The sequence below is a fragment of the Clupea harengus genome, chromosome 10, assembly GCF_900700415.2.
Source record: "Clupea harengus chromosome 10, Ch_v2.0.2, whole genome shotgun sequence".
Taxonomy (NCBI): Eukaryota; Metazoa; Chordata; class Actinopteri; order Clupeiformes; family Clupeidae; genus Clupea; species Clupea harengus.
In genome coordinates this window covers 14,825,250-14,839,653 of record NC_045161.1, presented here as the reverse complement: position 1 = coordinate 14,839,653, position 14,404 = coordinate 14,825,250, and the positions used below count along the sequence as shown (strand labels likewise).

At 41.8% G+C, this 14,404-nt stretch overlaps 2 protein-coding genes across 5 annotated transcripts in view; both read right to left on the bottom strand.

The window, feature by feature from the left end:
- Positions 1-2,473, bottom strand: part of abl2 (c-abl oncogene 2, non-receptor tyrosine kinase) — a 35,068-nt gene extending 32,595 nt beyond the window's left edge. Inside the window, exon 1 of one of the 2 annotated variants that reach the window (XM_031575506.2) lies at positions 1,728-2,473. In XM_031575506.2, coding sequence (XP_031431366.1) covers positions 1,728-1,941 — 214 coding nt within the window. In that variant the 5' untranslated portion in view covers positions 1,942-2,473. The remainder of the gene's footprint in view (positions 1-1,727) is intronic. The other variant, XM_031575505.2, reaches the window with a different exon arrangement.
- A 386-nt stretch (positions 2,474-2,859) lies between these two features.
- soat1 (sterol O-acyltransferase 1) lies at positions 2,860-14,404 on the bottom strand. Of its 3 annotated transcripts, none has more exons than XM_031575512.2 (16): positions 14,209-14,404; positions 12,800-12,945; positions 10,753-10,811; positions 9,023-9,153; positions 8,776-8,838; positions 8,064-8,171; positions 7,648-7,930; positions 7,370-7,448; positions 7,171-7,252; positions 6,910-6,955; positions 6,694-6,823; positions 6,334-6,431; positions 6,071-6,169; positions 5,706-5,841; positions 4,998-5,143; positions 2,860-4,651 (listed from the first exon to the last, which is right to left on the bottom strand). In XM_031575512.2, the coding sequence occupies exons 2-16, from the start codon at positions 12,918-12,920 to the stop codon at positions 4,568-4,570; spliced, it is 1,665 nt and encodes a 554-aa protein (XP_031431372.1). In that variant the 5' UTR covers positions 12,921-12,945; positions 14,209-14,404; the 3' UTR covers positions 2,860-4,567. The 3 variants fall into 3 exon arrangements, with proteins under 3 accessions (XP_031431372.1, XP_031431373.1, XP_031431374.1); XM_031575513.2 differs by lacking the exon at positions 14,209-14,404 and adding an exon at positions 14,090-14,197; XM_031575514.2 differs by lacking the exons at positions 12,800-12,945; positions 14,209-14,404 and adding an exon at positions 12,459-12,789.

The window sequence follows — 14,404 nt, the reverse complement described above, 5'->3', positions numbered from 1 at the left end:
GTGGGAGAGAGTGAGGGATGGAGTGGGAGAAATGTGAAAGCGAGAGAGGAATGAGACGGAGGCAAGAAGAAAAAGATAGAAAGCAGAGTGAGTGAGTGAGAGAGAGAGAGAGAGAGAGATTAGGGGAGAGACAAATAAAGGCATGAGGAGGGGGAAAAAAGAGGAAGAGAAACTGGATGAGTGTCTCTCTGACATCCCAATCACATCTCATAGCTGTGTCAGCTTTGACTGGTCCACCCTCGGGGGCAGGAGGCCATAGAGAATCAGACCCACTGCAGAAAGACAGAGATGGAGCGAGGGAGAGATGGTCACATAGAGGAGAGGTGGTGTCTGCATTATCTGTAGATTTAGAGCATCACTGCTGAGCCTTCTCAATATGGAATTAAGCCCTTTTGCCTGCCCACTAGAAAGTCAGACCACAGACCCCCTCCTCCACCAATGGATCATGGTTCATACACAGATGACATTCATCCACAGAAACACATGCTTGCCAGGAGCCCTCTGCTTGCCTCAAGGGCTTGCCGATCAAAGATGATATTTTTGACAAGTTCATACCAACCCATCTTGTTAACCAATACTCAATTTACACCAATAACCTCTTACGGAGAAGGGGCGAGAGGGCAATGACAGAGTGGAAAGGGTGTATTGTCTGGATAGCTTCATAAATAACATAAACAAAAGCATTGAAAAACATGAGTCTTATGCTCTTTTTCAGCAACAGAGAAATCCCTAATCTTGTTGAAGTAAATCTAATTTAAAATCTGTTGTCAGAAACTCTATTTTTGTGCGGTCACTCTTAAGGTTTGGGGCCGTCAGCTGATCAGCTGAGGCTGAATATGCTCTGGGTGTCCATCTGGGCATTTCAGTACCTGAATGGTGTCTGAAAACACCAGCGTCATCTCACAATTAACTGCAGCTACCTTTCAGTTCTCACGAATTACTTGTAAGTCAAAGTAAGTAAGCATCCTCGTCGTTTGGAAAGTGACAACCTTCCTGTTATGAAACGTAAGAGATGGGTCTGATCCTATCATCTTTTCCGAGCGTCTCCAATTTATCATAACCCGTTACGCGTCACCATCTTGCCGAAATCATGGCCCTTTCATACACGCATCAAACACCCCAGCCGGCGAAGACTGAACGTAACCGTCCTCGAACAGATGTTTCACTCCCGTTACAGGCTATCATTTTCTTCCTAGTCCCAACTGATGTTCCAAGAAACCTACAGTCACTTAAAACTTTGGTTTAACGATTGATGCTGCACACAATTCAGGGAGCTAGCTTCCATCTTTATCTTACATATAACCACTTGGATAACAGCTGATAGATACAGCTCGACAACTAACAATATCAGCTTGCATCGGCACATTTACCTATAGTATGGTGACAAAGTGGAGCCATTTGCCAATTGGAAAGTGACTATGCTGGCTGGTAACATTAGTTGCTTGCGAGTGAGCTATACAGGCGAGGTCGATAAAGGCAAGAAACACCACCGCATGCTGCGTTTTGCGACAGAGTGTTGATGTTGCTGTGCCAAGCATACACCTCGTTAACTTAGTTATCATTTTCTTGCTATTTCCGCTAGCAAACGTTCATGTACCGTTTTCCTGGCTAGGATAGGATAGCCAGTGAGCTAGGAAAAGGGAAGTCCAGATTTATTCACCGGCCAGTCAGGGTGCCACACAAAAGGCTGAAGACAATGCCATACCACTGACAAATAAAGCAATTACCTGAGTGTTGAGTGAATATATTAAATCCCGGCTCCGTCAAGTTAGCAGCAGCTGTTCTCCCTGGTGGGGTTCCGGTAGTCGCGACTTCTTTGGGTCTCCTCCCGGAGCCACTCGCTCGACTTGCTTTCCCCGGGTGCTGCAGCTGCGAGTGCGGCTGCTGCGGTTGGAGTCCTGAAGAAGCCCCCTCACCCATGCGTCCAACCTGTTGTCCCATTTCTCTCCGAGTTATATGTTACAATCCCTGGGACGTCGCAAGCCAACCCACCGTTCTCTTGGATCACATCCCCCAACAGAGCGAAGGGGCCTATTCAGGAGTATTCTTCGACCCCTCTGTCCGGGCTAGACAGCTATCCTAGCTAGCTAGCAAGCTACTAGCGGTCCTAGCAAGCTTGCTAGCGTGATAGCTATCAGTATGTGCCCACCCACCTCACTTGTATTAGCAATATTAGACAAAGTGTCAAATTTGCAGGCAACAGCTTAACGGCATCTATAAACGGAATCACCAGTAAGGACTGTTTTCTGTTGTGGCCCAGAGTCGGTGTGAAAATAAACCCTTTTAGGGTCGTCTAGATTCGCTCCAGCCACTACGCGCCCCCTCTGACGCCGCCATCTTTACCGCAGAATCAGTGTGCAGTCTTACCAGTGAATCTTTCTGAATGAATCCCACAATGGGTGGCGTGCACCGAGTCACTGTCGTCTGATTCATTTGAATCGCTTACATAGGGATGCTGAGAGTAGTCGGAGTGATATTGACAATCAGAACTGACATGCACGAAACTTGATACAATTATGATATTTTATGCTGGCTGTAAATCTTGCAGACGGCGGAATTACACGAAGATTCCTCACAGGTAATTGATACATGGTACACAAAAATAGGCCTATATAAGTTCATAGCCATAAGAGGCTAAAGACCCCATGGAAGCCTAATGTAAGTAGGTATAATCTTGAGTCCTTATGGATTTTTGCTTACAGAAAGGTAGCCTAATCCAAGACACAATACAATACGTTCTGGTGTTTTCATGTAGTAGCCTATTTAGATTTAATTCTTGACTTTTTAGGAACAGCCCTGAAATACGCAGAAGTGAAAAAAAAAACAGAACAACGGATCCCTCACAAGAGTTACAATGGATTGCCAAAAAGTAATGTATTTATTGTGGTTTTCTGCAGTCACTCACCATCTGCTTTCTTTGAATATAAATTGGCAGTTCATAGGCTAGGCCTACCAAAGTGACAAAGTAAGTAGTAGCCAGATTGTTCAGCCTGAATACATCATACAGAACAAACCAATCATATTTTGCAATTTCAATCATCTGCACTGCACAAACAAATTAAGTGTCAATTTACAGTAATAGACAAAGTAATAGACAGGCATCTCAGAATACATTAATAGCTGTTAATATTTTAAAATGAACCCTGAATGTCAGATATATACAGAGCATTAGATGCTTACTGTAACATTTTTTGAGAGAATGCACCTGTACAAATAAAAGGAAGAAAAAAAAAATCACTCCTTGTGCATGACACTCATAAATAAGCTACATCCATTTCAGATCAATATTAATAGTATCAAACAGCAGTTTCATTTAAGCAGGTTGCCTATATCTAGGTCATAGAGTCAAGTAAAAATACATTTACCTGTTTAAAAAATATAATTAACATAAAACAATCTTTTATAAAATGATTTCATCACAGTTTTTTACAGTACATTACTTTAAATGACACAGGGACCGTATTTTGAGGTAGGCTACAACTCTTTGTCAGTATGGGAGTTGAACAGATAGACCTATCTCATAGAGAAAAAGGTGGGATGCCATAGTAAAAATGTGGTCCCGAGAAAGAACTACATTTGTTTAAATACTAAGGGGCCACATGGTAGCCTAACTAGAGTGCAAGGCTATGGAATTCACGATTGTATCTATTTTCAATGAAAGACTCTCATATCGCCATCTTGTGGTAGTAGCGGTTACTACAAATACATTTTAACTTTGAGGGCTCCATGAGAAACAAAGGCATGAGAATCAGCAGTAAAGTTAAACTTGGTCTTATGAATATGAGCCCAAAGATGGTAACGCACAAAACAGTGCAATAAATCACTGAATGACAGCGGAACAAAGCTATAGCAATGACACAGAATCACACTTCACATTTCCCCCCGTACAAAACCTGCCTGTGGATTCTGTTTATCTTATTAAGATCACACCTAAGATTCCAAAATAACTATCTTGTAAATTCACAGAAGCAGGAGGCTATGTCACATTCAGCACATCACATTCAGCAGTCACATCGACAGTGGCACATTGGGCAGCAGCTTCTGGTTGCAACACATTCCATTCTTGCATTAAAAGGTGGGATGCGGAAATCATTGCCATTTTTCATTATTGCTATGAAAAAAGACCATGAGAAAATCAGGTTCAAAACCATTATCAATGCTGATTGTATCTCGCAAGGCTAACTACACAAATTAACCCTGATCCACTACATGTGAAAAACATACTAGGACCTCCACAAAAACTCCATAAGCTTAACAGCTATACCCAACGTCAAGCAAGGAGTTGTGTGTGCAAACTTGTAACAAACGTTTAAAATGTTTTTTAAAAATGACTGAGAAGGCATACAAATTGAATAGCAGCTCCTGTAAGATGGGGCTTGACTGAGATAAAAACACTTCAGAAGTACATTCTGGTGTGTGAGTTCTGACAGAGAGCTGCCATGTAAAGCCAGTCAGAGCACGAAACTATTTAGCATGGAGAACGTCACAGAAGACGGCCAGCTTGTGCTTCCATAATTTTTTTTGTCATGATATTTGACTTGCTGATGTAGGTTCTGGCCAGCATGGTTCAGGATCTCCCTGAGTGCTCTGCATGTGGCTTTGTCAGGTGACAGGTCCAGGATCGTGGCCTCAGCAGATCCAGGAAAGAGGGCTAGAATATATCACACAAGGTCAGATATGTGAACAGACTAAAACAGGAAACAGCATTCCAGAGTACATCTTTAGTGCAACCCTTCATCCCTCCTACCTTTAGTTACGGTTTACTGGAAATAGTAAATGTTTTAAGATTTCACTTGCTCTGTGGTAAAAATAATCCTAAAACCTGTACTGAACTGACCTCTGTAGTAGTTTATTAGTGTTGAGTCTAACTATCAGAAAGGATTCTACTCACCACAAAATGACTCACTTTGATATAAAACATGGAATACATCATATTGCCTGAAAAAAATTATGAGAGCATGCTAAATTGCACATCGCACATATACAGTGGTGTTTACCTCTTGGATGGGGCAGTAGCGCTGGGCATACCACTCTTGAGAGTACAGGCAGATTATGACCCCCTGCCCTAGGAAGAGGGAAGTCCACATGATGATGTTCCAGATGGGGCCCTTTCTCCGGTCGTGCAGGATGAAGTTGAACATCACTGGCAAGAGACATGGGCAGGATGAGTATTTTGTAGAAATAATGCTTCAAAGACGTGTGGCTCCTTTAGCAGTCACTTCTCAAACGCTGACGGACATGTGCTACTCATTCTTCTAATTCCTGAATGTATTATTCTGTATACATTCTTATTCTGTCAAATGACTTCTCTACAATGTTTGCGTTTAATAGTCCTTATGTAAACCTGTTTTGAATTGCCTCTGGCTATGAAAAATGCTGAACAAATAAAACGCCTTGATCTGCCAAAGAGCAAATTAGCATGTATGCATTAGAGCACTTTCACTATCGCATCAATCACTATAATTATGTACACTGCAGGCTTCTTCTCAATAATGTCCTATGAGCTATACACAGAATGAAAGACACCCTAGGATACTCAATTTCTCAATCTGTTGCTGTTTTCTCAACCATAAGAAGAGGTTGTTTCAAAAGTACCCTAGAGGAAAGCATCCATTAAGACTTAACACTGAGTCCTGGCCTCAACATGGCCAAACTGTCATGACATTTCTACGCTAGGATTAATGTCTGTGGTCTTGAGTACTTACTTCCGAAGCACATGAAGAGGCAGAAGAGGACTGGGTAGAAGAAGCCGAAGCAGATAGCCAGGATGTACTCGTGCACAACTGCAGACACAGTGAATACAAACAGCATGGCTCCTGTCCTGAAACGCTTCTCCGTCACCTGCAGAAGGAAGGAGTAAGGCCAATTCATTTCGGAACACAATTCTATTTGTCACACAATTAGATGAAAATCAAATTCAACTTTCAAATTACAGATGCTAAACATAATTGATCCCAAATGAATCCCTCATTTCCCAGCTTCTGTGAGCTATTCCTACCAAACACATTCCTACATTCAACACCGGAACAACACTGGAGATTTGCAGTGTGAACAATTATGAGCAACTCACCCAGAGAAAGTCCCTGTATACGTAATAGTACAGCCAATCATGCACCACCACATTCCATGTGCGATAGTAATTAGCAAACGATGTTGAGTTCCACCAGTCCTAAGATGACACAGTTGTCATTAAGGAGACACATAACAAAAACATAAGGGGATTGATATTTTCCTTTATCATCATCAGCTAATTACAACATATTGCACTCTGCTATGGACAGAAGGTAATACAAAGGAGATGACAAGTTGACTACCACTCCACTCCTTGTTTACCTTGTAGAACTTTCTATCACCAAAACGTAGCATCTCTGCAAAAGCATTGAGCCAGCAGTGCAGGAAAGCAAAGAAAGCCAGGAAGAGAACCAGCACACCTGTAGACAGAAAGACAGACACACACACACACAGACATGATTTACACAGTGCTTTTCAAAGCATCGTTGTGACATTTTAAGCAAATAGTGGTTACACAATCACCCAACATCTATATTCAGCAGAAGAACAATAGATTGTTCTCAGTAGCAGCAACTGTAATTTCTGCAAAAGTGTTAGACAACTACGAGGACAACACACACACGCACGCACACACACTTACCATTTCTATAGTGTTACCATTTATATTGTGCAGTGCCTTACCTGGAAGGATGGAGTTGAAGACGCAGAGCACCATGGCCCTTAGGTCGAAGAGCTGCATGCTGATGCTGCGAAACTGCGGGATGCAGAGCCGCACAAACACGTAGTACGCATAGAACAGACATCCTAGCACCTATTAGGAAAGTACACACATTCAGTACTAATGTATAATCCATTTCTGCAGGAGAGACTCAATTAAACCAGAAAGTACAAACATACCTGAGAAAACTTTGTGGCAACATAACTCCATCTTATGAATGGATTTCTGTCAGGATGAAAAAAAAAGATTTGTAATGGCTTCCAGGTAATGAGATACAGTATAATAGCTTGAGGTAGGCTACAGCCATTAACAATGCAAAGGTGTTTTTTTTTTTACTCCTAATCCAGTTGATATGATGAAATATGGACATACCCAAGTAACTATGGCAGAGTACAAGGCAGTCATGCAAAGATATCATGCACAACGTATGCTCTACTCACCTGGGATAGTGGTCTCTGTAAATAAGTGTGGGAGCAAAGAGAAAGTACAGATACTGAGTGAGCTGAGGTAGGACCAGAGAATCTGAAACATACACAAAAAAAGATTACGTTGTGATTTCATGTTAACAGTTCAAGTAGCTCTCGTAAAAAATAAATAAATACATTTTTAAAAGCAGGAGGGACCATCCTGATTCCTTACTGGTTTTGTCTTTCGGTGCAGACAAGACTCTGGGGACATTTTCCCTGATGAAGGAGTGAACTTTCATCATCAGGCGAACCTACAGAGGCACACCATACAACATTAAAACCACTTGAATGAACCTAAAAGCAAGCTAAGGGTTCTCAGGAGATACCATGTTTTGACAATACCAACCAGCATTAGCATCGCTGCAAGGTGAGCACCTGTTTAGTTGTGAATTCTGCTACTGTTTCTCTCTCTCTCTCTCTCTTTCTCTCTATAATAATAATAATAATAACCTGCTCCATGATGATGATGAAGCGGGAGGCTGGGGGAAGGCCGTTCCTGAGCACCACAGACGTGGGTAGAAAGCCCAGCCCCAGCCCCTGGTAGAGCATGAAGCCAGAGCCCAGCAGGCCAGACCAAAGGGCCGGGTGGCTGCAGGTTTGATACCGGCTGGCCCACAGGTGGAAGAGGCTGTATGGCACCACCAGCACTGACACGAACATGCACAGCCACGTGCACACCACCAGGGGGAGCTGCCCGAAGGCAAATACCAACAGGTCGAAGTCCAACACTAACCTGGAGAAGAACAGTGACAGGGTGTGGACAATGAAAATGTTAGACAGAGACAAAGGGAAAGGAATTATCAGCTCACAACATAGGGTATATCAAAGACATCACAGGTTAAAAAAACATATTACGTCTGTCTCACCGGCCCTCATCAATGAAGTCCACCACCAGTGTGCTGAAGATGAAGAGAATGAGGAGGGCGATGAACATGTGGTAGATCGTCCGGATGTGGTTAACTTCAAACAGTTCGCTAGAGGACCAGAGACCAAGGATATGTTGATTTCTCACACACACTCTCTGTTCTCTCTTTCTTTCTCTCTGTCAGTCAGTCAGTCAGTCAATCCCCCTCTCTCTCTCAAACACAAACACAAACACACACACACACACACACACACACACAATCCCAGCAACACAGTCAGCCTTGCTTAGTTATCACCACAATGGGCTTCCTGTATCACAAGCACTGGAGGAATTGAGGCATCGCTACTGTGGTTATGGTTCCTCTATTCACTGCTCTGAGAAGGATCTCTGTTTTAAATCAGACACTCGCTGGCCTAAGATTGACTCCAGGAGTAACCCTGGGTTGCAGTCACAATGGGAAGTTTAAAATGTCTTCCTCTGGTTAACATAAAGATCAGTTTAAGGTCAGGGTTGTGTCAAGAGAGGGTTGTGGCGATTGCTTGTCAGTCAGAACTCACCTAGATATTAAACAAATATTCAAAGGAAAACAAAACTATATCTGTGAATCATTACTGTTTTGAGGTAGCTGTTTGCGTAAAAACAATCCTATTATTTTATACACATTTTGTCATTTCAGTCAGACATTTTCTCTTTTTGCCTTGAGACACACTTACTCAAGCAATGAGCGGCGGGTCATGAACACTTTGCCCTGGCTTGCTGGGGTTCGTGACTGTTTGCTGAAGAAAGGAAGGGGGTGACAGAAGCAGCTATGTAAAACATTTGAAATCTAAAATATACTCAATTGATGAGTTCAAGCTCTGAAGAAATAAGCATGATAAACATGAATACTCTCACTGGGCACCACCCAGTGGGTTTGTTTTAATAAATGCTCTAATGCGTGAGAGTGGGTGGGCACGGCACCTGAGTTTCCTGCTCTCTTTGTCAGAGAGCAGCACCGGAGCAGGTTCCAGGCAGCCAGACTCCTCAATCAGACAATCCATGAAGTCGTTCACATGGGAGTCCAACTGCTTCATCAAGTTAGACTTCAGGTGCTGTACAGAGAAGGGGGGGGGGGACATTGATACCGTACATACCTGATATTCAAACTAATAACAAGGAAAACAAACTAAAAGTTCAGGAGGAGAACAGTTTTTATAGCTTTAGGTTTTGTTGGGGTTTGAATTGTGTTGTTATATACGTTTATATTATTGAGGAATATAGAAAGGGGTGGCTTGCTATTCAAAATTAACGTAATGCTGATAAGGCTATGCATCTAAGTCTGGCCTTTAACTTCAAATCTGATGGCTTCTGTAATTACTGCAATTACAGGACTATAAGATGCAACTCCTGAGAATAGGACTGTTTTTTTTCTTCCCAAGGTATTACTATGAGAGTCTGCGCATGTAAACTTTATTCATCTCATATGACCCTGCACACAATACTGTGTCAGCTACGCTCCTGTCTGACTGTGACTTTCAGCATCTGCTTCACCCCAATTGAACTCTGCTCTCACACCTAACTCAATAACATATGCAAACATGTGGTGTACCCATGTATGTTGCTTTGGAGACGAGCACCTGCTACATAACGGACTTTAACCTTTAATAACATGCTTCTACGTATCACACTGACTTTAACCTTTAATAACGTGCTTCTACGCACCACACCGACTTAAAACCTTTAATAACGTGCTTCTACGCATCACACTGACTTTAACCTTAAATAACGTGGTTCTACGCATCACACTGACTTAAACCTTTATTAACGTGCTTCTACGCATCACACAGACTTTAACCTTAAATAACGTGCTTCTACGCATCACACCGACTTTAACCTTTAATAACGTGCATCTAAGCATCACACTGACTTTAACCTTTAATGACCTGCATCTGCGCATCACACTGACTCAAATCTGGGATGGAACGGGAAGGGAACAGTCAAATTAAACTGTGAATTCATTCTCCTGTCTTTAAATGCCTATACTGTGTCATAAGCTAAAACAGGTTTATAAATATAGCGCCATCTGTCTAAACACCTAAAGGGATTCTATCTTCTATTTATCTAAAATGGATTATTACGAGTAACAGAGTGTAGGGAGATCAGATAAGCATAGTTGGCTACATAAGGCACGAGTGAACAGGTTTCCCACGTTGGCATCAATGCCCCAAACAGGAGACAAAGATAAGAAACCAAAAATACACAGACTACCACTAATCCATTTACAACTTGGCTGCACACCACGCAGGACTGGGTGAATGCTCTATCAAGTTTAAAATGTGTGTCTACAGTGATGTGATTTCCATCAAAAACCGAGACTCTTAATAGATTGTTCCATGGGGAGCCTGAAGTGACTGAATCCATCTAGAGGGACTTGGCACCACAGAGGGGTTTTCTCCAGGGCTACACATTTGCATGTTTTTAAATAACAAGAATCTCTTTGGGGTGCGAAAGGCAGCGGCGCCAGGAGCTTTACAAAAAAGTAGAGTTGGCTTGCAGAAACTTACAGTGCAGTCAGGTCACTGCAGCCTACTGTGCAGGTTATTCTGGTTATTCAGTAAATGTGGACATTGTATTTGTATCGATGAAGCAATCTTCTTACATTGTGCAGGATGACGTTTCACTTATGACTCATATGTGGCTTTCACTCTTACCTCTGCTGCTCGCTTCAGATGTAGCTTTCTACTGATTATCTGCTCCACCTCCATTTTACCTGACACACACACACACACACACACACACACACACACACACACACACACACACACACACACACACACACACACACACACACACACACACACACACACACACACACACACACACACACACACACACACACACACACACACACTTAATGAGACCATTTGATCTGCCCTAAAAATCATCAGCAAAGATGGGATACAGTAACATAGAGATGAACACAAAACTGTCCTTCTTGTGGAGCTGGGTAAACACTTCCTCTTAAAACTATTTCTCAATCAATCCTGTTGCCCAGTGACCTGGGAAGTGTTGTTGAATCAGTCAACATTGCATAGTTAAACATTTGCATAAATGGCTATATATCAGTGTAGCATTCTATAAGAGGTCATGATGACTTTTCCAGGGCATCCAAGGACAATGTGTCAAACAAACATGATAAATGCGGTGTAGTAGATCATCCAACACAGCCAGTTGTGAGTTTCTATCTCTGAAACCTAAGATTTCTGTACCTGTTTATTTTTCCGGTAACAGTTTACTTATCAAAGTTTTAAAGGAATCTAGCAAGCACATTGTCCATAATGCCTTTTCCACAATGACCAGTAAAATGCACACATCTTTCACCACACTGTTCCTACTTTGTCAGTGCTGGCAAAGAGCAAGATGATTTGACATGAAGAGTCAACAGTGTGGGAGGACTGTGACAGCTACAACTACTCATCTGAACTATTCACACACACACACACACACCACACACACACACACACACACACACACACACACACACACACACACACACACACACACACACACACACACACACACACACACACGCACACACGCACAAACAAACAAACAAACACACGCCTATGCAAAACTGTTACAGAGTAAAATTTTCCTTCACCCTCATTTCAGAATAGCCTTGAAAGAATTACTCACTGAATATCACAGGGTGTGGGATAAAAAAAACACCGGAGGTAAAAACACTTTCAAACAGCTCCCTTCATTCATTTCCTTCAGCACTATAAAATTACCATTGCCTCTAAAACCAAATGAAATACTAACCAGACATGAAGCATTCAAATGAGTGTTTCAGCAGTTTCTTTGGTACATGAATATAAATGGATCAAAGGCTGGAATTTCACAGCTGCTGAGGAGAGAATCGCCACCCACACATAAATCAGGTGATTCATTTCCTGCCAACGACGTTATCTTATGTATGATGTCTGAATCAGATTAATAGACAAGCAAAGTTATATATTCACCAGCATTTTAAGTTCAATACAAAAGCTGTAATCTATATGGATGGCATGGTACTAGAAAACATCTGTTTAAGCAGCTATAATTTGACACAAGAAAATCAAAAAAATACTCTCGCCTGAGGAAATGCTTTCCAGGAGCTCTCTGGCTGCAGGTCAAACTAACATGAATCATTTGAAGACAACACAATGCCAAACAAATATAGATAGATGAAGTACTGAGAAATGCTTCTTCCGCCACACCAAGGACACAACAGCACCTAATACTACACTTTAGAATGAGGGCCTGATTGAGGCAACCTCAACATTCAAATGAAAAACTCACAGACAGATGAAGCTACTACGTATTATAGTTAGTAAATAGTTAGCATATAGTTGTAAACTTCGAGTTCCAAATTTACCTCTAAAACCTGTGTTGGCCATAATGAAAGTCTCTGTCGGGTCGTAACACGAGATGCCAGTTGCACTAATTGAGATTAACTGTATTCATCCGGGTAGTCCCTCCCTGCCAGGTTGGCAATGGGCACCAGGATGCCAGTCTGAATAACACCCTTACACCTACCCTTATCCATTATGGCTTTATAAAATCTCCCCACCCATTGAATCAGGGAGGAGAAATGACTCCAGAGAGCTGGTGTGAGAAAGGCTTCGGAAGTTGGAATTAGATCATGAGCTACAGTGTTGACACAATACCATTATTACACACTTCAGTCACTACAATGTCATTGTAGTTAAATCTTACCGTTGGTTGTGATATGTCTCTCCCTGATGCCTCTATCTCCCATCATCCCCTCCTGCTCTGGAGAGTTGGGCATGGGCAACAGCCTGCGGCACCGCAGAGTGAGGTCAGCCTCACTCGCCATCAAGAGGCAGAGAGTTCAATAGAAACTGTCAATAAAAAGGAAAATATTCTAAGTTCCCACAGCCTGTTTGGTCATCCCAGAACAGCTTCCTGATGCCTGTCTGCTATGGAAAATAAGGTACTGACATACATTGTCGTATTGCCCCTCTCACATATTAGCTTTCAATTGTTACAACCAGTTAGGACAAAGCAATGGCTGTGTAGAGGAGTGGCAATAGGTTATCAGTGAGGTTTGCTACAGTGAAGTTTGTGAATCTAGTGTCAAAATTCTTCAATCCCACTGTATCACATTATCTGCCAAAAACTGAGAAATAAAATAAGCATATTACAAAAAAAGTAAGAGAATCCCAATACCCCAAGGTGAATGGAATGTTCCAAATGATTTAGTGAAATGCATGAAAGGAAAGGCAGGGAATATGAATAACAGAGCATTGTGTTGTGTTTTACCGTACGCCCTTTTTAGGACCAATTCAGTTGAGAAGGGTAAGATAAGATGTGAAAAGCTGTTGAGGTAAACTATTTGACACCCTTGATCAACAAGAGTGATCAGATTTTCTTATGACTCTGCCTTTAAAATGAGACTGATGATGTCAATGCAGATTATATTATCTGATATTAACAAGAGCCAGATCGAAATGACTGTCTGATTGATTGAATGATTGTCAAAATGATTTGCATTAGGTAATGTTTAAGAAAGCACGAAGTACCCAATGACCCACATAAACCTACACCTCAGATTGCTTTACATCACGCGACACTGACCACCATGTCCGCACCTATCTACATTTCCAAGTAGCTATACTTATAAGCAAACATTCTTGCCTATAGCATGGACACCATCATCCAACGTCATCATGTCATATTACTGACAAACTAATAGGCTACACTAGCAGAGATGAACAATATTTTCATCGCGATTTAATGTTGCATATTGTATTGCAGCAATGTATCTACTCATGCTGACCGTCAATGAAGTAATAATTTGCGACTCAATTATTAACCTCTGGTAACGTAAATGAGTGGCAGACACACATGTATTATTTAAACAAACAAATGATGTTCCCGGATACTACGTAAAAATCTATTATCATTAGCTAACATGCTAACTAGCTTATAAAAACAGGTAGTTTACGAGACTTATGCAAGCTATCCCTTTTGGTGCTTTCCTACCGTTTGCTGTTGGAAGTTGAAAGACGTGAGAAAGAGTACAGCGCTTAAGGTGATTTAGCGAACATGAAAGTGGACGAGTCACTTCTTGAGACGAATGTGATAGCTGCTTGTTTACTTACCTGTATATGACCACAAAATATTGTCTTATGAGTGAAAGTCTGGGTGTGAAGTTGCGGTTGGGAAAAGAAAACACAAACGGAACGGTAATCCTTAACTAAATCAACGACTTGGAAATGATTTTGGTCCGATTTTGTGAAACACATAGTAGGCTATAGGCAGTGCCACGCTATTTCAGCTTCCATCCCATTGAGGCGG

Excerpts from the sequence above, each read along its gene's own strand:
- soat1 (XM_031575512.2), bottom strand. The coding sequence starts at position 12,920 with ATGGCGAGTGAGGCTGACCTCACTCTGCGGTGCCGCAGGCTGTTGCCC. Across the intron at positions 8,172-8,775 it reads ACCCGCCGCTCATTGCTTGA|CGAACTGTTTGAAGTTAACC; the intron begins GTAAGTGTGTCT and ends CTGGTCCTCTAG. Across the intron at positions 4,652-4,997 it reads GCTACTGCCCCATCCAAGAG|CCCTCTTTCCTGGATCTGCT; the intron begins GTAAACACCACT and ends GATATATTCTAG.